The 26,738-nt window shown below is 39.9% G+C and overlaps 1 protein-coding gene across 1 annotated transcript in view; it reads right to left on the bottom strand.

Annotated features, from left to right (window-relative positions):
* ATP6V1H (ATPase H+ transporting V1 subunit H) overlaps positions 1–26,738 on the bottom strand; it is a 50,323-nt gene that overhangs the window by 6,312 nt on the left and 17,273 nt on the right. Inside the window, exons 6-13 of the mRNA XM_084259963.1 lie at positions 26,601–26,705; positions 25,515–25,568; positions 21,426–21,523; positions 19,771–19,963; positions 16,951–17,129; positions 16,024–16,149; positions 13,378–13,479; positions 9,299–9,412 (exon numbers count right to left, since the gene is read on the bottom strand). Of these exons, the coding sequence (XP_084116089.1) occupies positions 9,299–9,412; positions 13,378–13,479; positions 16,024–16,149; positions 16,951–17,129; positions 19,771–19,963; positions 21,426–21,523; positions 25,515–25,568; positions 26,601–26,705 (971 nt within the window). The remainder of the gene's footprint in view (positions 1–9,298; positions 9,413–13,377; positions 13,480–16,023; positions 16,150–16,950; positions 17,130–19,770; positions 19,964–21,425; positions 21,524–25,514; positions 25,569–26,600; positions 26,706–26,738) is intronic.

Below are 26,738 nucleotides of genomic sequence, written 5' to 3'. Positions count from 1 at the left end.
AATTCTCAAGGTCACGCACTAAAAAGAACAAGCCTTGCAGTTTAAAAACTACTAATTTTAGAGGTATAGTCAAAATTCCAGTGCAGTTAGATTGTCCTTTAAGGAAAACTGGAAATCCTTCTTTTCAGCAGGCAAGGGAAGTAGATGAAACATGTAAGAGAAGAATCACAGAATTATAGAATTGTCTTTGTTGGAACAGACCTTTCAGATCACCAAGTCCAACCATCAACCTGCCAAAACCACATCCGTATGCACCACATCTATCCAGCTTTTAAATACCTCCAGGGATGGCAACACCACCACCTCCCTGGGCAGCCCAGTCCAATGCCTGACAACCCTTTCTGAAGGGCTATTTTTTTCCTGTTCTCTCTTTTCTAATAAAATTTAATTTCAAACATTGCTTAAATCCAATTTATTGAAGAACTACATTATAAAAAAAAATTACTTTGTCTTCAACATCTGTAATTTGTACCTTGTTTTAGCAGACTGAGATTCCTAAGAAAAAGAAAGCTTTCCCTTGACAAGATAAAAATAATGATTTTAGGTTTATATTTAGTAAAGAAAAAAGTCCCATGGTTTTGAAAGCGAAAATGAAAAGCTCGTTCTTCCCTTTATGAAAGGGTACAGAAGCATAATAAATCTACAATAAAGAGTCTGCCACATGACTCAAGCAACTCAAATGACACTGCAACTCAAAATACACTGTTACAGACAAATCAAAGATACAATGAATATTTAAACAAGTTCAGAGGACAGGCAGCAGATAGACCCATAGGAGAAATGCTACATATAGATGACAAATTTGTTCAAACTATTCTAACAACCTGGATTTGTTGAGACAGAACCATTTTAATCATTTATTGTGGCTTTACAAAAAGGTATTCAAGGTGCACAACTGATGTAAATCAATCCCTTGAAAGTACTGGGCTGGTAAGTGCTAGACTGCTGAAAAACCTCCACAGATGTGACAATCCCTGGAACCTCCCAAGCAACAGTCATGAAGTGGTGACACCAGGACAAGGTTGCAACCATCTCTCCAGTCCCCATCTAATCCAGCAGAGGACAAAGCTGGCAGTCACCCTCAAACCCATTCCAGTCACGTGTGCCTGCCTTGGAGGCATTCAGCCAGGCACTGGTGAGGCATAGGGGGTTTGGTTACTTTTTTCATTTAACTCTCAAGTGAATTGTTTTCTCCCAATAATTCTAGACTTCCACTTCACAATTTCACATGCAAGCCATAAAGAAACATCAGATCAATGAGCTCCTATGACAAGGCTATTACTCAAACTTTATTAGATTATAAAAAGAAAAATACCTATGAAATTCAATTCAATATATGCCTTTCTGTTAGGGAAATGACATAAGCCATTTTTCAGTTAAAACATGCTAAAAGCTAACAATTACAGAGAGCCATTCTGAGAACTGAAGAGAACCAAACTGACTAAACCATGCAGCTTGCTTTAAAAGTGGTTTTACATTTAGTCAGAAGATTTAGTTGCCACTGTGAACAGTTAGCAAAATGCTTTCAATACTTAAGGGCTTCAAGCTTGCACAGAATATTTCTGACACACATAGATAATGTTTAACTGAATTTTCCTATCAGGAAATCAAATCTTTAACAGAACACTAATCAGAAATGAAACTACCAAGCAGTTACCTCTTTGGTGACATTTTTTCCATCACAGCACATGAAAATGAACAATTTCTTTGAAAGAAGGAAAATGCAAGTTGAGCAGAATGTTTGATATTCACTCCATGCTAACAGAAGCTCTAGAAAAACTAGAGGGTGTTTTACAAGCAGTGCAGATCTCATTACATAAAACAGGATCACGACATGAAATCCCAAAGAGCGTATGCACAATCCGAACCACAGTCCCTACCTGTGTGGAGTGCAGCTTTGCAAGAACAGGTATCTATGTTCAAATAAAAAGATGAAGCACTCCTACTAGAATTACAGAATTGCAGGGGTTGGAAGGGACCTCAAGAGATTGAGCCCACCCCCCTGCCCCGCCAAAGCAGGTTCCCTAGGACAGGTCACACAGGTTGGCATCCAGACAGGTCTTGAATATCTCCAGAGAAGGAGACTCTACAACCCCCCTGGGCAGCCTGTTCCAGTGCTCTGTCACCCTTGCAGTGAAATGTCACCCTTACTGTGAAAGTTATCAAGTGTGACTAGAACTAACTGGATTTTTGCCTAACTTGTCTCATTCTAGCAAGGAAGTGTCCTCTTAAAACAAGTATTAATTTTTATATGGGGCACAATCTGTCTTCTTTAGTTAACATCTGTTAACTATTAAATAGGAATTATATTGATTTTGAAGACTAAGAAAAAGGATAAGTAAATGCTGTGGATTGCATTATCACGTACACATTGTTGCCTAGATTTGAACCTGCTCTGTTAAACACTACTTAACATTGGTAGAACGAGGGGGGAGGGTTGCAAACCTGATGGCTGCCAGTTAACTATCCTTACACTTTTCACTTCTTACTACCAAAAGCACAGTACAGAAGCTATCTTAGGATACATGGGCTTTGGAGAACAAAGTTTGTACCAAATTAGAGTAGTGACAAATGCTGAACATTCTATGCTAACTCTACAAAACTACAGCTTCTAAATATAGCATATGCTGCGAATCCCAGGCAGTTTCAGGCTTTTTAATGTCTCTCTGTATAACTAATCATTTGAAAAGATTGAAAGTAATTTTGTCTGGGACATGCACTCTGAAAATTATATATGAATGTCACAGATTCAAAGCCTATCTGAACTTGTTGCTTCATTCAGTCTGCCATTTATTAATTTTACTTCCAATACCGTACTCAATCGTGCAGCAATGATGCATCCTAACACAAATTGCTTAGCATCCTCCAACATACTCTCACTCTCTCTGTCAGTATCAAGTCAATTAATAGCAGTTTATTCTAAAAGGGCTGCCTTTTTAAAGGAAGTTTACAGCTCAGGTGAAAGGTTCCTGAGGAGATGGCATAGCCAGTGAGGTGGAGCACCACAGTCCAGCAGTTTAGTCAATGGGAGCAAGTGCCAAAAGGCACTGTGAGTTCTGCCATGATCTTGACTCATCCAGAAGAAAAATAAACAAGTCTGCAGTCAGTTCCATCATAGCTTCAGTAGGACTTGCATGAATACTAAAGAACTTTTGACCTATAGAGGTTAAACCACTGCATTTTACACCTATCTGAACAAAGAGCACACATGATCTATTGCTGCACCCCTCAGCTAGACTGGATGTTGTAACAACTCTCTCTTATTTCTGACCTCTGGTCCCCAACTCTCAACAGCACTACTGCTGACCTGGCAAGAAACACAAACACGCTACACTTGCTACATAAGTCATAAGTAAACCTTTCCTGGGCCTAACCCAGCTAAAAGACAAGCAAGTGTTGGAAACTGACACAGTATGTTCTAGATGACCTGTAAGGTCATAAATAAAGTACAAATTAAACGTAGGACATCTAGAATTAACCTAGCCATCATCTAGCTCTTCTTTTAGTGAAGAGCTTCTCTCCATTGTTTCTGGAAGGAACTTGAGCTGAAAACTGCAGGTGCTCTGAATTACAACATCCATCACTGAAGTTCAGCAAAACATCATGCCATGAAGCACATGAAAGGCACGTGCCTCATCTGTAAAGATTAACATACTGGGTTTCTTTGGAGTGATATATGTAAGTGATGTCACTTCAGAAACTAATTATTTGATAATTTACAAGTCTGCATCATTAAAAACATTGCTTCAACCAGCATTAGGTTCCCAAAACCAGTTCCTAGTGCTAAAACGGTCACATTGGGTATTGTCTCTAAACACTTTATTCCCTGTCCTAAAGACAAGGAATAAGGAGATGATGTTTCTCATACACAGTTCAAGCACAAAATGAACAAGAGACAAAAAAAGCCACAACTGCACCATCACTGCCATGCCAAACTCCCCCATCTGCCAATAACAAGTTTTTATCATTAGCATAGGGTGCCATGACTAACAGCTCAAGTGAGATTAAAACACAGGCTAAATTACCATTTAAAGACGCGAAGAGCAGCTAAAAAGATACCTTCACTCCCCACGTCAAGTGCGTGAACATTTAATATCCAACTGTAACTGAAATATTTCACCTGAATTTACCTCATCTGAAAAGCTGACAGCAATTACTGCTTTTGTCAACCTAGTTTCACTCTTAAACAGAATGCCTGACAGTCTGGTTTCCCCCCATTTACCCCCTATTTAAAAAACCCTAAGGAAAAGGCAGTTGAGGAGCCTGTAATGAACTATTCAAATTACTTAGGATTTAATTGTCTCCAAGCTGAGTTAGTTGGAGACAACGATGCAGCTGTGCTTTAAGCAGAATGCCACTTCAGCTGCCCCATCACACTCCCCCAGTTCGGATACAAGTTTTCCTCACTCTGCTGCTCCAGGCACAAAACTTGCATCAAGCTTCAACTTGGTGGAGCAAGCCCCTTATTTTCTCATCCTTCTCTCACCCTCCAGATCTAGGAAGAGCCTGACCACCTCTGCCATGCCTGTGTCAGAGTAATGCAGAGCTATTCCGTGCCAGTTACGTTGAAGGAAAAAAAATACAAAACAACTGCTTTGAAGGAAGTAACAGGAATTCCAAGACACATGGAAGCAAGGGGAGAAATGAGGATTGTTTCTCCATCTCTGAAGAGTTGGAGAAACAAAACCTTGAAGTTGCAGAGTAATCCCTCCAATGAGAAGCTAAGCAGGCACTTGAACAGCACTGTGCAGTGTCCGGACTCTGCCTTCTCTTCTCCCCACACAAGCTATGAAACAGAAAAGCTCCTGACACACATCAAAAGTCAGATCTATAGAAAGACAGATCTAGCTTCCCACGTACCCGTGATGTGTCATCTCCTTAACTCAAGCTATCTGATGTCCATTTTAGGGGGAACACTGCTTTGACAAATACAACCCGAGGATGATGTGTCCCAGACACTTCTTCCAATAAGGATTCAACAAGAACATATTTCCTACAGAGATGACAATATGAATCTGAAAATGGCACTAACTTAAACAGATCCTTTCTACTGACACCTCTGAAGATCTGAAGCTAGATGTAACTGCAGTCTCTCAGTCTGAAGTCTAAAGGTTCACAAACTGTGAAAAGCATGCAAAGTAGTAAGTGTTCATGCTGTTAAAAGAGACGGACAAATCCAATGACCAGATGTAATGTTTTTAACATTAATATGCTTAAATTGAAATTGAGAGAGAGCCAAGTTAGGCACCTAGGAAGACTTTACTACCAGTGAGGTTTGTGCTGGAGAAAGACCAGTTTTATATTTCTGTTTTACCAGATTTTCAAGACATCTGAACATACATGAAATAAGACCTATTCCCACTACAGAAGGCAAATTCATTAACTATGCCTCCCACACTTATTTGGCTATAGCTGGTTTATAATACTCAGAATGCTTCAAATGTATCAGAAGAGCACTGTGAGGAGAGCAGCATTATCACTAAGCTGAGCGGCTGGCAATTGACATGGTTCAGCTCCCCCATCTCCCCTGCAGTTTGCTGACACAGCACAGGGAGAGGGGAACAGCAACAGAGCCCGGGACAGAATACACACACAGAGGTAACACAGAGCACTTACCAACCTGACAACAGACCAGACCCACCTGCACTGAAACCGTCCCAACCAAACTCAGCCCGTCCTGGAGCCGTGTGGACCCACCTCTCCTCAGCCAGCCCCCTTATGGAGCACATGTCACATGGTAGGGAAAACACCCTTGGCCAGCTCAGCTAACCTACACTGGCTCCTTGGGGAAGTTAACTCTGTCCTACTCAGAACCAGGACAACAATACTGTCCCATAATTAGGTCACACATGACCACCCATCTAGTCTCCTCCACACACTCTGAAATTTAATGTCTTGCACTGAAGTCTTTCTTAGATGTAAAGTGTTAAGTCTGGATTTGTCATAGTATGTTATCTAGATGTGCATGGTTTTCCTCTACTACAGAAGGTTCCCACAAGTATGAGACCGGGAGGAAGCACAATCAAATTAGTATTGTAACACCAGTACAGGCTGGGCTGTAAGGGCTGACCTGCTGGGAAGCTGCTCTGTGGAAAAAGACCTGGGAGTCCTGACAGACAACAGGTTAACCATGAGCCAGCAGCGTGACCTCGTAGCCTAGAAAGCCCATGGTATCCTGGGGTGAATCAAGAAACGTGGTTCTCTTTCCCCTCTACTCTGCACTGGTGAGGCCTCATCTGGAATACTGCATGCAGTTCTGGGCTCCCTGGTTCAAGGAGGACAGGGATCTACTGAAGACAGTACAAAAAAGGGCTACAAAGACAATGAGGGGACTAGAACATCTCTCTTATGAAGAGAGGCTGAGGGTCTTTTTAGCCTAGAGAAGACTGAGGGGGGATCTTTGCAATGCTTATAAATACTTGAGGGGCAGGTGTCAGGAGGATGGGATCAGTCTTTTTTTCATTAGTACCCAGTGACAGGACAAGAGGCAATGGGCACAAACTTGAACACAGGAAATTCCACCTTGACATGAGGAGGAACTTCTTTACTGTGAGGGTGGCAGAGCACTGGAACGGGCTGCCCAGAGAGGTTGTGGAGTCTCCTTCTCTGGAGACATTCAAAACCTGCCTGGATGCAGTCTTGTGCAGCCTGCTCTAGGTGATCCTGCTCTAGCAGTGGGGTTGGGCTAGATGACCTTCAAAGATCCCTTCCAAGCCCTACCATTCTGTGATCCTGTGTAACGTGTGAAAGTTAAAACCCCTATTTTTCAGAAGGGGGGAAATGAGCTTTGTTTTCCAGATCTACTACAGACTGAGGGGAAAGGAACTTTTCGTCAGCCTCGCTAGCTTGTCTTCTACAGCAAGTAGATGACTTAAAGCTTGTTCCGCTACCGCTTTCACACCATTAGCACCATCACTACTCAGCCTTTTAGAAACATTCACATTCTGTCAGAAGTAGAAAAAAAACTGACAAAAGTTATACAAAAATTCCAAGAACCAAGCTTTTCAGAAATAAAAGGCTGGTTTAAGTTCAAAATTAAATTAGTTTTCTGTATCTCAATATCTCCGTTCCAATGTACTTGAGTGTACTGCTGCATTTTATCTAAGGCAATGCCAAATTGGAAATAGAAGCTTTGGTGAAATCATAGTTAATTATCAGATTAAGAATTCCTCATTAGTATTTTTAACTCTCTGTGCTTTATGCTCAGCATAGCTAATCAGCTTAGTAAATTATTCAAAGTTGTTACATGAGCACTTCAGCTCCTCAATACTTCACTACAGAGTCCTGTGCTCTGTTGGAAAGGCACCACCACTCAACAGCAAGTTCTGTGGCCAGAACTTGAGGGGTTCTGGAGCTTTATCAGAGAAAGTGTTAGAGAAATAGTCCACAAACAATGAAAGAAAAACCTTATTTCAAATGCTGTGCTCAGGAATTGATGAAAGAGATAGCAGCAAGTGATTTTCAACTTCATCTAACCAACCATAAACTTCTACTACTCCAGGAGCTCAAAACAAATTGTACCTGCACCCTTTAAAACAGCAACAGAAAAATAGTCTAGAACAGGGGAAAGGACTAGAATGAAACACAACAATGCAATGAATGGTCAGGCATGCCCTTTGCTAAGCAACTGCAAGTTAAGTACTTGAAACACCAACTCTCACATCAAGCAACTGATTCCTTCAGCTGAGCTTAAGAAGTTTGTTAAAATACCTACACACATCCTTAACGTTTTGAAGGCTGTAGTTTTGCAAGCTGTTATAGTTTTGCTTGGTGGAGTTCTGGAGGAGGAGTGGGGGGCTGCAGGGGTGGCTTCTGCAGGAAGCAACTAGAAGCTTCCGCTAGGCCCGACAGAGTAAATACCAGCTGGGTTCAAGGCCGGACCCACCACTGACCAAGGCCGAGCCCATCAGCGATGGTCACAGCGCCTCTGGGAATCACATTTAGGAGAAGAAAATGCAAGCAGCTGCTTTTTGCCACCAGAGGAGGGAGTGAGAAGATGTAAGAAACCATGCAGGCACCAAGGTCAGTGAAGAAGGGAAGGGGAGAAGGCACTGCAGGCTCTGGAGAGACTTCCTTACAGCCTGTGGAAAAGACCATGGTGGAGCAGGTTGTCACCTGTGTGACCTGTCCTAGGGAACCTGCTTTGGCAGAGGGGGTGGACACAATGATCTCTGGTGGTCCCTTCCAACCCCTACAGTTTTGTGGATCTGTGAATCCCCCTGCAGCCCCTGGAAGATGATGGAGAGCAGAAATCCCCCTGCAGTCCCTGGAGAGACCCCACACTGGAGTAGGTGGAGACATATGGAAGACACTGTGACTTGCATCAGAGCAGGCTCCTGGCAGGACCTGCAGCCCATGGAGAGAGGCACACGCTGGAGCAGGTTTGCTGGGGGGACTTGTGACTCCATGGGGGACCAGACTGGAGTAGTCTAGATCTGAGAGACTGCACCCCACAGAAATGACCCACAATTGGGCAGCTGGTGAAGAGCTGAAGCCCTGTGGGAAAGGGCTCACACTGTATAAGTTCATGGAGGATGGTTTCCCATGGGTGGGACCTCACACTGGAACAGGTGAAGAGTGTGAGGAATGCCCCCCCAACCCCTGCTAAAAAGGAAAACAACTCATGAGGAACTGACTGAAACCCCCATTTCTGATCCCCATCCCTCCACCCTCTCCCCCATGCCACCTGATGAAGGGGAAGAAGGGAGAGAAACCATGAATAAAGTTAAGTCTGCTAAAGAGAGAGGGGCGAGGGGAGGTGGGTTTTGGTTGTACTTCTCATGATCTGACTCCGGTTTCACTGTGTGTATGTATAGTAAGTTAGATATTTTTTCTATCCCAGGTTGAGGCGGTGTTCCCCAGGATGTTAATTGTGGAATGACCCTCTCCCTGTCCTTATTTCAACTCCTGAGCCTCTCAATATATATTTTCTCCTCTGCCCAGCTGAAAATGGGAGTGACAGAGTGACTTCGGTGGGCATCTGGCCTCCAGCCAGGGTCAAAACAGCACACAGGACTAAATTACAGGTAATATTAAATACAAAGTAGTTCAAGTTAAAATATACTGATCAAGTGAATTACTCCTGTGAACTGAAGCTACTTAATTCAACTGCAAATGAAACATACAGAAAACACAGCTAAGATTTTACACATCAACATCACATTGCTCTGTCATTTAACAACTGCAGTCTTACCACATGAAATGTTATTCCCCCTTAAAGGAATCTACAGCCTTAAATACTCTCCCCACAGGCCAATATTTGTTGCTGTTGGTAATGTGTTAAATAATTCTCACATACCAGTTGTGAACCATCAGCTTCTGCACAGCCAGTAGTGCGTTATAACGAACTTGTTGGTCTTCATGATGCATGTGGTTCATTACCAGCTGTTTACCACCAAGTTGTTCAATCACTCTGAAAGAGAAGGGATTTTCCTTTTTTTACATTACTTCAGCTCCCCAGTAGCTCTCCTATGCAACCCCTTCCATGTTCAAGGCATTACGAGGTCAAGCTCATATCACATAGTAATTAATGTATTTATTACCCAGCATATTGACATGCTAAAAATGCAGATCTCATACGACCTACTGAATTATTTATAAGAATTCACATCAGACAACTCTGTTTGCTACCCACTACCTATTTCCATAAATTTTTAAATAAATAACAATCAAGGAAGAAGCCCTTTATCCAGATGACTCTCTACATGGAGTATTTTGGTCTGGCACTACAAAGAAAGTTTGGAGAGAGTTTGCAAGGAATATGTAACCTGATTACTTACTGACTTGCATATATTTTTTACATTAGTTCTCTCATGGGTCACTGAGTAATTAAACACAATATCCCCTGAAGAGGCTACTGTTTGGATTATACTTAGCTAATGTAAGCTTAGAGTGGCAGGATAGCATCAGATTGTCTGATTTTACTACGGTTCTTTTCATGGCCAAATTAAAGTATTACTGCTGCACAACACATTTTAGTAAACAGCAGAACAGGTATAAAGGCATAGCATGAAGATGAAAAAGAGAATTTCCCATTGCATTTTACAACTCTGTCAAAACCATGCTGGAGACCACAGGTAATATTGTTTCCCAACAATATTAAAGTATTTAAGGATATTTCATACAACAGGAATGCACTTACAAAAGTGCAATTGTTTTGAGTTGGTAAATCCTTGCCAAGAATTCAAGAAATTATTAGCAATGTAACTGATCAGAAAAAACCCACAAGAACTTTTATGCCTGCCTTATATGACTCAGTTTTTAAACATTTGTTAAATACAAAACCACTGCACACAAGGACAAGATTATGAAACACAAACAAGAACTTTTTGCCTCATTACAGGACTGACATAAACACTGAATTTTCAGGAATTGAAAGGCGGTAAAAAAGGCATTAAACTTCAACAGCCTTTTTAAGCCAGGAGTATGCAGAAATCAAAATGAAAAGTTTAAATCCTATAATCACAATCAGTAATAAGAGTATTTCAGATGACACTATAGCAGTGAAATTTTGGCTGATAGTATTGAAAGTCAGAGAACAGTGTCACCATTCTTGCATAACACTACCTACGGGTGCACATCACCCCCCAGCTATGTGTTTCAGACCAAAAGGTAATCAACTGTGAGAAAGTTCACAGTGAATGCCATTCCTTCAAGTTCCAAAACACTACTTTTAGTTCCATTTTCCCTCTTCTGAACATCTGCTTACTTTACAGCAGCAACAGAGCCCAGTGGGCCAGTTACAGTACGTGTATATCATCTGCAGGGACCATTGCCCATAATAACAGTGGCAATTCAAACAAGTTTCTGGATGCTGAAGAGCCAGATTTTAACATGACCCATTTAAAGGGAGAAAGAAGAAACAGGAGATGAAGTGAAAGCAGCTTTGACTGTTACAGGAAAAAAAAAATAAATACAATATCCACACCAAATATTTAAGAACAGACCATAATGAAAAAAGGAATGTAATTAAACTGTTTCTGAATGATGACCTAAGGAAGGGAATAGCTCTAGGTGTCAATCTCTTGTAGATGCAAAACATAAAATGTATGTTCGGGGTATTCAGGTGACTGAAAGTGTTGATCTTACAGAGCAGAAACACTGGGGCCACACGGAAGGCTGATCTCTAATTTGCATTTATTTTCAGTGACAGCAAACTCCAATGCTGGACTTTATTTCTCCTATTATATTGCCAGAAAAATGCACATTGGTTAGCCTTAGTAGAAGCCCACAGTGCTACTGCCTTAAAAATTTAGTCCACAATCTGCACCTTTAAAGGCAAATTTAAGCTAAGCTGACAACATTAAAGAACCACCAAGCAAAAAATGAAGTATCTAAATTAACATTTTATTTTGTCAAAGGGAGATGTTAACCAGAGTTGTAACTCTAGGTGTCTAGTGTGCACAGCAGGTAAACTAGAGTAAGTTTGAGGCTCTGCAACCTTCGAAGGCTGAAGCACAATCCAGTGAAGAGTTAAAGGTAAATACTTAAAGGAAACAAAAATATTAAGACATTTGATTCTAAACCAACAAATAGCATATGTTCTCAAAGTGAGTCATACAATGAAAGTGACATGCCACTCAGGCATGGGAGCAGTAAACAGCTATTGTATCAAACAACTTCATGGTAAAAAATGGACTATTATTACATGGGAAGTGACACACAGCCCTTCTGTATTTTAAGCTTTTGGTCCTAGAAATGCCTAAGTTATACTTAGCAAGAATACACAGGATTTCAAAGGGAATGCTTTAAAAGAAAGAGACAGAGGCATTTTAGTTTGTCCATCTCACAGAAAGCTAAATAAGCCAAGCCCATAAGCAGAAAGCAGCTAAATATTATAATTTGATGTAAGAATGTGGGTTAGAATAGCATCTCTGACACTTATTTACTGATGACCACTCCTTTTGAAGGCTGATGCACTTCAGAATAAGATTAACAGCCCGGGAGCTGAACAGAGCTGGGGTCTCACCAGCAGTACACTTTTCTAACTACAGAGAGAGAGAGATACAGGTCCTGTTTACCCACTCATCCAACCCCACAGCTTTGGTCCTGCAGCTGCACAGCCATACAAGCACCAGCATTATGCCGTGTCTGGGTGGATGTGCACAGGCTCTCCCAGATTATTGCAAGTGCCTAGTAAAACTGTGTCAGACAAAGGGCAGGTCAAAGCAGGGGCAACCACTATTAGTCCTTCTGCCCTCCCACTTGCAAGCAGCAGTGTGAGTTTCCACCTCACTGGAGAGTATCTCTGCCTCTCCTCCAAACACCAGTTGCCATAAGTTTCTTTTGGAGGACTCAAGAGATAAGTAGCAAATCCACAGCACTGCTTGGTACAAGTGGTACACACTGAGAAGTTCTAGGTTCACTAAGAAAGGTCAGAAAACAGTTTGTTAATAATCAGTTAATTAAAAATCTAAAAATATCTCCAGTTCAGGTTGTTTACAGGACTACAAGGGCTGTGAGTCCTCAGAGTGAAGAAATCTTCCTGGTTTTTGTCTGTTGCCTGTATTCTAATACTGTAGCAGACTGTTCAAGAAGCATTCATAAAGTTCCCAGCAAGCCTAGGAGACCATTCTTATCTTCCCCATTAAACCCTACACAGAAACCAGAAACATATGACTACTTTGCTACAAAAATGGCCACATGCCCCTTTGGGTGACTGACAAGCATGATTCCTGCATAGAACAAAGGCCCCTTTCTGCTTCAGTGATCTCTCTACCTTAGAGATGCAATTATTCAGCAAACAAACATCTTTGCTCACAGGCTTGTGAAACAAAACAAAGCAAGAAAACATAGCAATGTCTGTCTATTTTTATAGGAATTCAGGTTTAAAATAAACATTAACACTTTCGCCAAAGCATGTGTTTGTGTAGCTAAAACATGCTAGAATAGAAGAACAATAACTGAATCTGTGCTAACACTGCAAACAATAGCAATTGTTTGTGAGAAAAAAACCTTATCCCAGTAGTTTTAAATCAAAAATCAGACTTAATCATTGTTGAAATAGTCCATCCCTACTGTAAGTCCAGTAATTATAATCCAACAGTCATAACAGAGGGTCAAAATTATTTATTAAATTCTTATTAGCTCTTCTAACTTCTTCTGGCATGTGTCTTCCACTTTAGGCCCAAAATCTGTTCAAGACTTCTTTAGACATAGGCTCCCTTCACTGTTAAGAGACACTGAAATACAGTAAGTCAAAGATGTAGTTTGCATTTCCTCATCTAGTTTGTTTTCTCACCATCCCAGTGAATTAAACTTCTGCATAACCTGCCATCCCTATGTAGCATATTTTAATATAAATAAGCCAAAAAGCCAGAGGCAAAGCAGATACTCTAGCTGGCCTCTTGAGTAACAGCACATTGGCATTTTTCTTACCGTTTCCCGCGGGGATAGTGTCGTACGTATTCTCCCACATCATGAGCAGCTACAGCCAGCACTTGTGGGTCATCAGAAACCTCCAGAAGTTTTGTCAGGATTCTAGGAAGAGATTTGAAACAATCAAAACCAATTTAAAACAGGTATTGGTTTCTGTGTTTGGGTTTATGTTGTTTGGTTGGTTTGAGTTTGATGATTTTATTTTTTAAAAATCACTGGTAACTTGAATTACCAAAGCCTGTGACCATAAAAATGCTTCACAAGTTAGTCAAATAGCAAACCTAGAACAGCTTTGCAGTTTGTGCTTAAAACAATGGAGATCCTGCCCCAATTAACAGAATTATTACAGGCATTCACTAGAGTGAGTTTAGTGAGCCATATCTATAAAGACCTGTAAACCAAGGCTTACAAATGCCTCCTTTCTTTATACACTGGCTTCAAGACCTGTCCTAACCAAGCCTACAGATAGACTGAGACAGGAGTGGGACACAAGCACAAAGCCTACACAAGGCCAACAGATGCTCCTGCTGTACAGGAGAGCCCAGTCATGCTTGCATGCTGTTGCCAGCTCCTGCGCTTGGGATCCTGCACTGTGGATTCGGAAAGTGGTAAGATTGCATGGCTCACGATGTGTCAAGGTAGGGTATGACAGGCCTGGTATCTATCAGCCTTTCCACAACGCTATTCTTCACCTTACATCAGCAGCCTTGCTCAATGCAGCACAGAAGACAAGAGAGGCAGAACACTAATATATATATATATATATATATATATATATTCATTTAAAAATTACAGAGCACCCTAGCAGCTGAGGACAAAGCAGCACACTGAGTTGTTTGGTCTGTGCACCTAAACTCTTAGTTCAAGAACTTCAACTTAATCTCAAAGTCATCACTTGTTCAGTCAACCGTTTTGGTCTAAAAAGCAGCTTAATCCCAATTCAAAGACAGAGATGATGAAAGCTGTACTTTGTAATTTACTCCAATTTCATATATTAATTTTTTTGTTACCATGAGCAGAAAGTTGTAAGAATTAGAAAACAGTTTCCCAACTCTTAATAACATCTGCATTTTTTAATTAAGTAATCAGTTTTAGTGGAAAGCAGCTACCAGTAACACTATTCTCTAGTCCATAACAGGGGAGGGAGGAACATGAAGATATGAAGGTTAGGCACTAACAGTACATTTAAAAAGATAAAAAGATACAGATCACTGGAAAATTAGATTTATCTACACCTAGTGAGATGACAAATGTGCTCTAATCACAGAAAGTTAGTAACAAGTTGAAATAAATAGGTTAAAAATTTAATTGGAATTAAAAAGAACATTATTCTGGTGAAATTAAATTGGCATATTAAAGTACATTTAACAGAAAACTTAAGTATATTAGGGTTAAAAAACAATTAAGATGGCAGATAATGGGAAATAAAATTGTGGCCTGAAGCAGTAAAGGACTGTCTGCCAAATGCTTTGCAATGCAAAAGAGAAGTTTTAAGGTGCAAGAATCTTTACAGTATCTTGGAGAGGGAGTGGCTGGGATTGTTTGGGTTGGGAGGTTTGGTAGGGGAGTGGTGGTGGTATTTGGTTTTGGTGTCAGGTTTTTGTTTGGTTGGGTTTTGGGGTTTTATTGTTGCTGTTGGTGTTTTTTTTAATGGAACTATTTTAGATCACTGACTTAGCTAGGTAAATTTATTGTGTATGTGCTGCCGCAGTCACAGAACCAGAATACAGAATAACACTGCAATTGCAATAGGAAATACTAAGCTTCAACACCAACTTCATGCTGCAGTTGGCAGCATCTAACACTTTTAAGTCTACAATCCTACATATTCAGCAATATGCCCTCAGGGAGGAATTTATAAGATTTATTTTGGTGAGGTTTCAGGGCAGACTGAAATGCACATAAAGCTCAGGCTCAGCTTGCTTTTGCCCTGTCTTCTAACATCTCACACACTCCCCTCAACCTCCTGATTCCTATCAGGTCTGGCACTTATTAACAAATACCAAACGGGAAGAACATCACACATTATCCGTTAATGGCAGTGTAGTTAAACAACTGAGAGGTCCTATTGGCTATTTAAGACCTTGACATCTTTTGAGTCCATACTTTCAGCAACCAGCAAATAAGTCCCATACTCCAAGAGAAAGATGAGCTTCAGTTTCACTTCATCTAACAATCTACATATACCAATTCCAATACAAAATAGACAGGCTGCAACTTAATGCAGCAGATTTTCCATGGAACAGTACCATAACATTCAAGCCACAAGAATTCAAGAAAGGACATGATCACTCACATCAACAACACAAAACTAAGACTAAGATATGGTAAAAACATTTAATAACACCAATTAGTGTAGCTGTTTTTCCAGTGAAAGCATTAAGAGTGTCAGTGACACAGATTTGCACAGAAGTTAAGCTAGACTTATTCCATGTAATATCACCATTGATATATTTTGGCCAGGAAAGGCAAATAATTCTGCTTTTGAAAAATAACCAGACCACATATTCTAAAAATTGCAAGATGGTCTGGCTTGCTTTGACTCTAGACATTATTACATGTTGAAACATAAAACCTGTATGAGACAGGTTCAGTTAAACACAGAAAATATTAAAGAAGTGTGTGATTCAAAACTTGAAAACTTACTTGAGTAGCTCATAATTCTTCTCATTTAGTCTTACAGCATTCTCCCGCCAAAACTTCTCAGACTTGTGTACAGGACTCCATTCCAGCCTTCCTGACTTGAGCTCAGAACTGTACTCATCAAATGAGCTGCAACAAGAAACACCTGGCTGTACTCATCAGATGAGCTGCAACACCAAAGCCCTAACTATGCTTCTGCGAGCAGAGTTTGAACCGTGCGCACATGCCTCTCCCTAGCAAGACAAAGCTGGAGCACACCTTGCTATGACACATTTGGAAGTCAGCTCTCTACAGAGTATGACAATTTTTCCCTGTCTCAGAGTTCATCACTAAAGATAAGGAAAAGCATGAAGGGAAACAAAAAAAAATTACTTTCAAATATACTCTTCCATCCACCCCAAAACACAATTCCTGAAGGGGTATAAAGAAAAGAGAGGGAAAAGCCAAACCACACAACCACAACATTTGGGAATTTAATTGGTTATTTTGCCTGTTTTCTAGGTTCTAACTTCCCCAACCAAGAATCCCAGACCTTGCCTTTCATCCAATTAAACTTCTGACATAAGCTACAATATGCAGTTCAGTTTAGGCACAAGAGAATTAGATAAGCACTAGCAAAAACTGGACTGCAATGTAACTCTAATCAGGTTGTTTTCGCCTTAGACTGGAACTCCTGTAAGATCCCTCCGGAATCCTTTAACTAAGTTACAAAATCACATATCCAAAAGCAATCATTTGTTTCCTATTCAGCCTGTCAATACTCAACTAGAATAGGAAACTTCTATATACAACCAGCATCTCCATATGCTCTACCTTATCAACCAGCATTTATTTATCATAATTCTGTACACTGTTTATCCTTAAAATGAAAAAAGTTTTACTAACGGTCATATAACTGCTTTTTTTTTAATTTCACATTGTAAAGCATACCTAAGGTCTTGCACGCTCTCACCAAGCTTGTCCAATAGAAATTTGATATCTTCACTGATGTCTTCATCATCATATTTCTGCTGATCCAAATTCTCTAGCTGCTTTAAAACTTTGCACTGAATCATGGCAAGAGCATATTCCTGGCGAGTCTCTCTCTCGGTAGATTTCTCTAACAAATTCTAGAGGAGTAAAAATTCATTTATTTGGGTTGGTTTAAGAACAGACTACTTTGAAACAAAGAGATTTTTTAAAAGAAATTCCTACTAAATTAAAAAGTGTCGGTAAGTGAGACAATTGACCACTTCCTGAAGTAATTTCTCCAAAGGAGTACAGTGTAAGTCTACCACACAGTGGCTGCTTGACACCAACAATTAGAAACATTAATTGCCCTGGACTGACCTTGCTACACAAGAGTATTCATATCTGTCACTATAGCAGACAAAGAGGAACTTAAAAGAAAAGATTTTGTTATGCAAGATGCAAGTAATGCAACCATACTTGATTCAGTATTAGTAAGCAATGTACCTGCTTTGCTGATTTTCCACAAGAAATCAGATTGACTGCAAAAGTTATTCAAAGAACAGGCTTATATGCCAAATCTCAGAGTCTCTGCCATAAACAACTACTATCTGGGATTATCATTTTAGCTTTCTGTGCAGCAATGGCATAAAGCAAGAAAGTCTTTTAAAAACCCACAAATAAAATCCCTGGAGACATCTTTCCAATTCAAGAGTTACCATCTGGATTAGACGAGCTTCTTTTGAAATTGGGAATATTCCAACTAGACATTTTTTATTCAAACAGAAGCTTGTTGTCAAGACTGGAATTACAAGCACATAGTGTAATAGTCAAGTTCCAATGTCATTTATTCATTACATTTCTACTCAATTTAATCAGCTTCTAACCACCTGCACTTTTAGATAAAGCTGTGAAAACATGAATTCCATATAAAAGACAAAGTCCTTAACAGAACATGTGTTCATATAAATAAGCCTTCATATCTACAAGAAATAAGCAATGAAACCATACAGAAAGAATTTGACTGCATCCCTCATGCCACAGGACAACAGCATTTAAGGCTTCTAAGATATCTGATATCATATTAGTTAGTAAGGCAGAACACTGCAAATAAGTGTTAAAACTTGCATACTAGAAGTCATATTACTGCTTTTAATGGCCACACACAATTAGCTTTAATGTGCTTTAAAATGTTTCTATTTCCGTAACAGCCCTGAGAAGTAAGAGGTAATTTACAGAAAATAATGCTAAATTGCTTATAGTTAAAAGTGCTAAAGAGAGCAAAAGAACAAATAATGAATCTCAAAAGACAAAATTCAGCAAGTTCAAGGAGCATATAGAGTTCCCAAAGAACTCCTGGCTACGTGAATTACAGGCAAATGTGGAAGCCACTCCAAATATTATTACCCATCTCATACCCTGATGAGATATTCAAGCTTTTTACAGTGAAAATGAAGGGATAAATTAGAAAACTACACACAGGAACACATGACTAAATAGAATGGATCAGTAAATCACTCAGCAATAAGTCTTAAGGCACAAAGTTAATTACAGGTAGGAAACAGACATAGAACACACTAAGAATAATGACGAAAAAACATTTTAATAGGTAAGGAGAGAAAATAGTTGATTCAAAACAAACAGAAGTACCCAACTCACAGCTCCTCGTCTAATTTCTATTCTGTAATTTCCTGGCTGTCAGTTTATAACTTCATTTTCATACCAATACGAGCCTTCAACACTGGAGAAAAAAACAGCTATGTTTTTTTTCCCCCAAAGCCTGTAACAGGACCATCTTATTCCTTCTACACTCTTAATAAATAAAAGACCTTGGGTTCATTGTCAGGTCCTCTTTCAAAACACACTAAATCTAAGAACTACCAATTATTTTGTCTACTTTTTATGACCTTGGAATTGGAAAAAATTGAATATAAAACTGCTGAGCCCCCAAACCCTCACCTCAAGCTGGATCTTAATGTTAGGATTCATACATCCCTGTTGAATCCTAACATTAAGATCCTAAAGAACACTCAAGCACCTACAGACTTCTACACAGTAAGAACAGCCCCTATTAAACACCTTGCACCACTGACCTCCTTCAGCAGGATATGTACCTTATTTTTATGGTCTACCTTATTCAGAAAACAAAGTTTCCAAGATCTACATGTCCTACTCAGGACATAAGTCCTGTTTTAAGATAGGATTACAAGTTATTGCTGCACTCCGCTACTGCACACAAGACACTTGACAAGCATGCACACATAACTATCTGCACATACACAATTAGCATCCACTAACACAAACTGGTATTCTCACAATGAAAATATCAAGCCTAGGTGCTCCGTCCAAATTATCTTAAATAGGACCAGTGAATTTTCAGGTTAACACAGACACACTAAGTCAACTAACTACTCTTACATGGATATCCATCTTCATCTTGACAGAGCCACCAAGAAAATATTTTCAGACTAATAGATAAAAATAATGTCTAAGTCAGTCAGTTGGATAGCTACATGTTTAAAGGGGTATTTTTTTCATTAAAGCTTCATAAAGCAGAGTTTATCATGTATTAGTAACTCCATTGTTTTACACTACTACCAGTAGAAAAAAAAAAAACCCTCTTAAACTGAAGGAGGGAAATCCCTAGTGCCCATGTTAGTATAGGGGTTTTTAGTTTAACTTCTATTAAGACAATGTTGAATAGTAGGTGTTTATTACCTGTAATAGCATATATATTACCTGTAGCAAAACACAGCTTTCAGAGAGAGAAAAGCAGTGTGACTGCAGCCAACAGACACTTACCCGAAAGGCTGCGAGGATGATTCTGGTTACTTTCTCTTTGACAGATTCCTGAAGGATGTCCGACAGCACCGGGACAATGTTGTACCGGCGGAGATACTCACACATCTGAGGGCTGAATGCCAGCAGCCACACACAGAAAATCATCTGGTACTGGAGCTGGAAACCGCACTTGTTGCTCAGGACCCCCATGATACTGAAAAATTAACACGCCATAGATCTGATTTGTAAATAACAGCTGCATAGATTGTACTGCCGTACCCTGAAACATCAGAAGAAATGCTTAACAGGAACTTTTTGGGAAGTGCTGCTCCAGATGAGTATACAACACACACTTCACACTATAATGCACCAGTATTTATCTTTGTACAAACAGCTCATTCAGAAAAACATCTTTTAGAGATCTAGTTATTCCCTCCTTAGCCTTACAGCTATAAAGCAGCTTTTCCCATATGAACGGATGTGGTACTGTATCCATCTTCAGGTTCACCAAGACTTATTTCTAGTGCATGTTTACAGCATGATTTGTCATTCTAGAAGAAATAGAAACACATACCTACTCCTTCAGAGCTGAGAGGGAGGCATAAACAGACAGAACAAAATCTACACAAATGGAACTTGTTACCTTGATTCTCTCTCTCCACAGGAGTGCCCAAAATAAGCTGAAGCAGTCATTTAACAAGTGAGTTCTCATGAAACAGCTCATAGGTAACACATCACAGACACACAAATCACCACTAGAGAAGTAGTAATATCACAAGTTCTCAAAGAAATCACATACTTTGTTCAACTTGTAACAAGCTCGTTCAGAAAAAAAAAAAACCCAAACCCTAGCCCAGTTTAAAAGAAAAAAAAGCAAAACAAATGCAAAACCAGAAAATAAATCAAACTACTTTCAAGATCACAGCTATCAAAACAAAGAAATTCAAGCTTATGGTAATGCCTTAGTAGTTTGTTAAACAGCTTCCTTGATGAAAATATTTGTTTCAATGCTGTCACCTTGACACACACATACATCTTGAATTCTCAATTCATTGGCAACTTGGATTTTTTTCCATTTCAGAGTACAAGGTTATTTTTTTTCTTAAAGTGCAAACTGTATAGCCACCATCCCCAATAGAGGCATGCATGGCCGAGCGTTATTATACACAGGTATTTTTTAAATAATATGAATGACAACATCCTAGCCTCATGCAGAGCTATTTATGAAGAGACTCTGGATAAAAGAATGATCTACCTGAAGCCATGTGTGAAAAAAAAGTTGAGCTTAGCTCTAGAACATTTCTCCTTTCTCTATTTTCAGACTGAACAACTTCAAACTGAAAAGACGAGGAAGACTGGCAGAAACTCGTTTTGTTAGTCCTTGTTCTATTGAGTGAAAAACAGCATCTTCAGCTGCAGACAGCTGTGTTTCCCTTCAGATATTTATTTAAACAGTTCTTCATGGAAAGTAAAGCAGCGTTACAGCCTCAACATTGGTACCTGTATCTGCAAGTTCAATTTGCCTGTTTGACTGTATTAATGTTTGAAAACAAATAGGTTTTGCATTCGAACAGAGCAGCTGTCCTTTGCAATAGAGTTCTATTCCAAAAGAGGTCACTGGGGAACATGTTATTGCAAGTGCAAGTATATCCATATAAATTGAAATAAATGCTCACCAATTCACTCCATCTGCTTCTACCCACGCAAAGCGATATTCATTGACCCTGAGCATCAGCTGCAGGCATCCAGCAACACATTGTACGTACTGGGAACTCTGAGTGAAGAGAAGAACACATCACTTCTTACAGGAACAGTTACACAGCAAGTGTTAAAGTTCAGTCTTCCAAACTAGGCTTTACTAGTTTTTACTGGCATACTTCAACACATGTCTATTTCTTCATCAACACTTCTGAGTTAGACAACTCACCCTTTCCCTTAAAACAAAAAAAACTCACAAGAAAAAGTAGGAAGCAAAATATACATGGATTAGAGTTTTGAATAGGAAAGCAGTGTTATGCAAGTGATACCATTTTACATTACCCTAACAGTTGGGTTTTTTTATAGCCCATGTGAACATGCATCATGAATGAAGGCTGTCTTCTGGTTGGTTACAGTGCCAGAGCCCTTTCATGCACAGAGTCAACTCTTATTCTACTAAGTAAACCCTGGGGAAAAAGAGCAGCAACCTGGTTACCGAGCCTGCAGAGGTTTGCTAGAGACCATTATAGGAAAAGGACTCCCAGGCTAAAGTTCTTCCCATTCCCATTCTCCAACTCAAGCCAGCAGTGGTGTCATTAAAGTTGCATATTTTCCTACACGTGTGGCACACAGTAAGTGCCATGCTTATCATAATGAGATGTATATTTATACAAAAAAATACCATTAGAAAAATGTGTATGCAAAATCATCCTCACAAGTTTAATTTTGCCTTTTTTTCCTTTTCTTTTCATTAAAAGCTTAGCACAGTTACTGTGCTATGAAAGGAATAATAAGACTAAAACTTTCTCATTAGGAAAAAGCTGAAAGATACACCACTCAATTGTATTTTCATTCAGCCTCCTATATGATCAGTCACAAAGACAGAATCATTCCACAGCTTTTCATCTCTACAAGCACGTATTTCATGTGTTACTGCTCAGACAATGAGCTGCAGTTCAAAAAGGGGTTTTTGGTCAACCATTGTCTCTCCCACTACAACAGCAGAAAGACCCCAAGGTACAACACAGAGATGGCTTTCCTCCACCACCCCCTTCTCTTTTGCTCAATCTCTGGCATTACCTTCACTAATACTTGGACACAGTGCTGTCAGTGAGGTTTTGTGAGGTTTTTTGGGTTGGTTTGTTTGGGTTTTTTTCCCCACTATAAGCCCTTTTCTAAGTGCCTTAAAAGTCTTAAATTAGATCACTCACATAATACAAGGTTAAACCGTTCAAAGATTTAATGGAAAAGAGAAGTCAGGCAATCCCATATGAAAAGACAATAAACAGAATTTAAAAATAAAGATTAAATCTGTCTCTCTCATCAGAGATTAAGACCTTTATGTAAAAATTGAGTGTCTGAACATCTAGGCCCTAATCATCATGCAGAATATTGATTTCCTTAGGTAGGTATTCACACTCACATTCCACACAAACAAACCAGCTATACACACACAGACAGCTCTCCTGCTCCAAATAACACACTGACTTATTGAGATGTGTCACCAACCCGCGTACTACTGAACTTGGAACTTTCTTTTTAAAGACTGTAGTAAAAACTTTCTCTTCCCACACTATTATGACTGGAATTTCATAATAAATCCCAGCCTTCATTTCCTGTGTAAAATGCTACAAGCCCATTGCTAATTACTCTGAAATAAATCAGTTAGGACTGGCTTGGAAATCCTGTACAAGCTAGATCTGAAATCAGAACACTACCAAGGTCAAGACAATACTTCACTAAATTATCCTAGAACATATTTGCACTATCAGTTCTGCTGCTCTGGGACCCTACAGTGGCACAGTACATCCATGCAGTGTTACAGGACATCAAAAACAGATTCCTAAGCATGTCAGAGGAGCTCACAGCTCCATCACTAGCAGCGTTGCATGCTGTAGAACTATTTACTCTTTTTAAGTCTATATGACCAAGGGCTGACAACATCTAACAGCATGGCACACAGAACTGCATATGAAATACAAAAATATTTCCATTTCTATACTCAAGCCATAATTTTACCCCCTAGCCATGGTCAAGAATAACAGTCTTTCCTCTTCTCTATTTTAAACCTGTTAGGTGGTAATTTAATAGGATTTTCTCTACTGGAAGCTAATAGTTTAAAGCAGTGACAACATTTAGAAGAAAAAAAATTTCAGGTCCATGTTTAAGTCTTCTGAAAAACTGCAAACACTGTCAGGTTGCTGAATTCTACTCCACATTCAAAAGCTACAACGAACCACCTCATTGTGCCACAATAAAACAGAAAATCCAGTTAAAATGGTCACTTGGGTTTGCTATACTGCTGCAGTTCATCTCCAAGCTCAACAGCCATTATAGCTACATGAAAGTCAATATAAATACTGATGTCTAAAGGACAGTCTGTTTTCCCCTGAATTCAAACTACTCAAATACAAAGAGCTGACACCTTTCAAAGCACTCCTGTAATTTCGTACTACAGAGGCTGGGGGGCAATGTTAGCTTTACTATCCGACATGCCCTTTTCTAAGTTCTTGTTGCAGTTTTGTATGGCTGGGTTCTGGTGGAGAAGGGGGGCTGCAGGGGTGGCTTCTGCAAGAAGCAGCCAGAAGCTCTCTGCAGGCCCCACAGAGCAAACACCACCCATCTCAAGGCCACAGTTGCTGCTGACCAAGGCCGAGCCCATCAGCGATGGTCACAGCGCCTCTGGGAATCACATTTAGGAGAACAAAAAAAAATTTGCTAGCAGGCACATTGTGCCACCAGAGAAGAGAGTGAGAATAGGTGAGAAACCAGGCAGACACCAAGGCCAGGGAAGAAGGGGGCTGGGGGGGGAGGGGAGGAGGGATGAGGTACTCCAGGTGCTAGAGAGACAGATTCTCCTGCAGCCCATCGAGAAGACCATGGTGAAGCAGGCTGTCCCCCTGCAGCCCGTGGATGATGATGGGGAGCAGAGATTCCATCTACAGCTCACTTAGGACCCCATGTCAGAGTGGGTAGAAACACCTGAAGGACTCTGTGACCCTATAGGAAGCCTGCACTGGACCAAGCTCCTGGCAGTGAAACCTGCAGCTTGTGGAGAGACCGACCCGTGCCAGAGCCAGTTTCGTGGGGGACTTGTGGGGCCAGAATAGTCTGGGCCCGAAGGTCAGCACCCCATGGAAGGGACCCACGCTGAGGCAATCGGTGAGGAGCTGATACCCCAATAGAAAGGGCTCATGGAGACATTAATGGAGGACTGTCTCCCATGGGTGGGACCCCACAGTGCAGCAGGGGAAGGGTATGTGGAATGCTCCCCCAGCTAAGAAGGAAAACAGCTTGTGAGGAGCTGACCAAAACCCCATTCCCTGCCCCTTCCTGTGTTGCAAAGCAGGGGGGGCGGGGAGGAAGGGAGGAAATCATGACTAAAGTGAAGTCTGCTAAGAAGGGAGGGGTGGGGGGAGGTGCTTTTAGATCTGGCCACACTTCTCATTACCCAACCCTGGTGTCACTGGGTGCGTGGTGTAGTGTAATAAATTAGTTTTCTTTCCTTTATTCCATGTTGAGTCTGTTTTATCCGTGATGCTAACTGCAGAGTGATCTCTCTCTGTCCTTATCTCAAATCTTAAGCCTCTGAATATATATATTTTCTCCCCTGCTCATCTGTAAAGAGGAGCAATAGAGTAGCTCTGGTGGGCATCTGGCCTCCAGCCAGGGTCAAACCACCACAGTTCTGCACATCACGAGAGCCAAAAGCTTCTTAGGCTGAGGTTTCCTGTACAAGTCTGACAGTTCAGTGATGAACAGACAGCATTGTTTCAAGTATTAATCACATTTTTTTAAAGCTTTAACAAAGAGAATGCTAGATAAACTAACAGTTTTAACAACCCAAGCCAACTTGTAAGGTACATATTTCCTCTGCCAGCATTTTCTGTGTCATCAATGCTTTCAAAATACTTTTGTTTCTTGGCGCCATCACCTGGCACTGTGTTGCCATACAGTTCTGATTCCAGGTACTTTCTATTACTGACACAGTAACAGCTCTGCACCTTAATCCATGGAGTGGGTATCACCTGCTCAAAACAGCAAATTGACTTCAAAGATATACTCACATCACTTGTGGAGACTGCTCCTGTTTCCACAGAGCCTCCTGTACCACGTAGTTTCTAGGAAAAAAAAAAAAATTTAAAATCAGTTGTCCTTTACCCTTACAGAACAGTTGTTACCAAATCTCTTTCAATTCTCTCACTGCTCTAGTCCTAAAAGGATTAGAAGTATATTAGATACTTTTCCTGCTCAACATGTTCTGATAATATATTGTATTTCACACACCATGTTTAGAAGAATACATTTTGAGCTGACCCTGGGATATTAAGATTTAATTTTATTTATCTAAGCATGGATTTACTCAAGACTTTTATCCATCTTCATCTTAAAACTCAAAAACTGTTCTCTTGAATCTTTCTGAAGGAAAATCCAACTTTAAGAAACTTTTTCCAGGGGAAAAAACTTTTTAATCAACCCAGTTTGGAACACTATGAAAAAATACACCATTATTAAGCCTATTGAATGTTTCTCAACTCTACATATTCCACTTGGGCTACAGTGCTGCCTTAGAGAATGACAAATGACTGGGTTTTGAAAAGGTTTGAAGGAAAGACCTCCAAAAATTCATACAAAGGAGAATGATTCATTTTTGAAGGACAAGCCAACAGTAAGCTGTTCATACTGAGCTAATACTATCAGAAATATTGTCCAAATAAGTCAGGATTTATTTAGTGCCAAGAGACAGGACTAAAAGCTTTGTGCTACTGTAAACGGGAAAAAAGTTTTGAAATTTACTTCTTGCTGCCATGCAATTTTTCTTCCCAGCAAAAAAAACTCTAAGAAACAAAACAATGCCAAAGACAAAAAAGGACACCTCATCACATGTTTTCTCAGTGTCCAGAAGAAAATCGATATTAACCTACACAAAAGTAAAAAAGCCTTTTTTTTTAATTTACATTTCAAGGGCTAGACTAGAAAATAAAGTGGTAAGTTAAAAACTATGATCTTGAATAAATAATATTTTATTTTAAAATTACAACGTAAAAATCAAAAAGATTCCTTTTGTGCATCTATAGCTCATATTCTTGGAAAAAAGATTCTGAAGTCACTGTAATGTGTAAAAAACAAAAAAAAAAAACGTAGCTTTTTACCTGTGAACTGAGCTGAGTTTTAATCCAGTTGAAATAGTAATTCAAGTCACTGCCTTCCATGAGTTCCCTCCCCCATGCAGCCAGTTTGGCAATAATTCTTGCTGCCTGTAAAAGAATGCAATGAGCAGACTTTTGAAA

This window comes from Gallinula chloropus, assembly GCF_964237585.1.
Source record: "Gallinula chloropus genome assembly, chromosome: 2".
In the NCBI taxonomy this organism is placed as follows: Eukaryota; Metazoa; Chordata; class Aves; order Gruiformes; family Rallidae; genus Gallinula; species Gallinula chloropus.
Note: the sequence above shows the minus strand (reverse complement) of the source record. Positions and strands in the feature narration are given on the sequence as shown.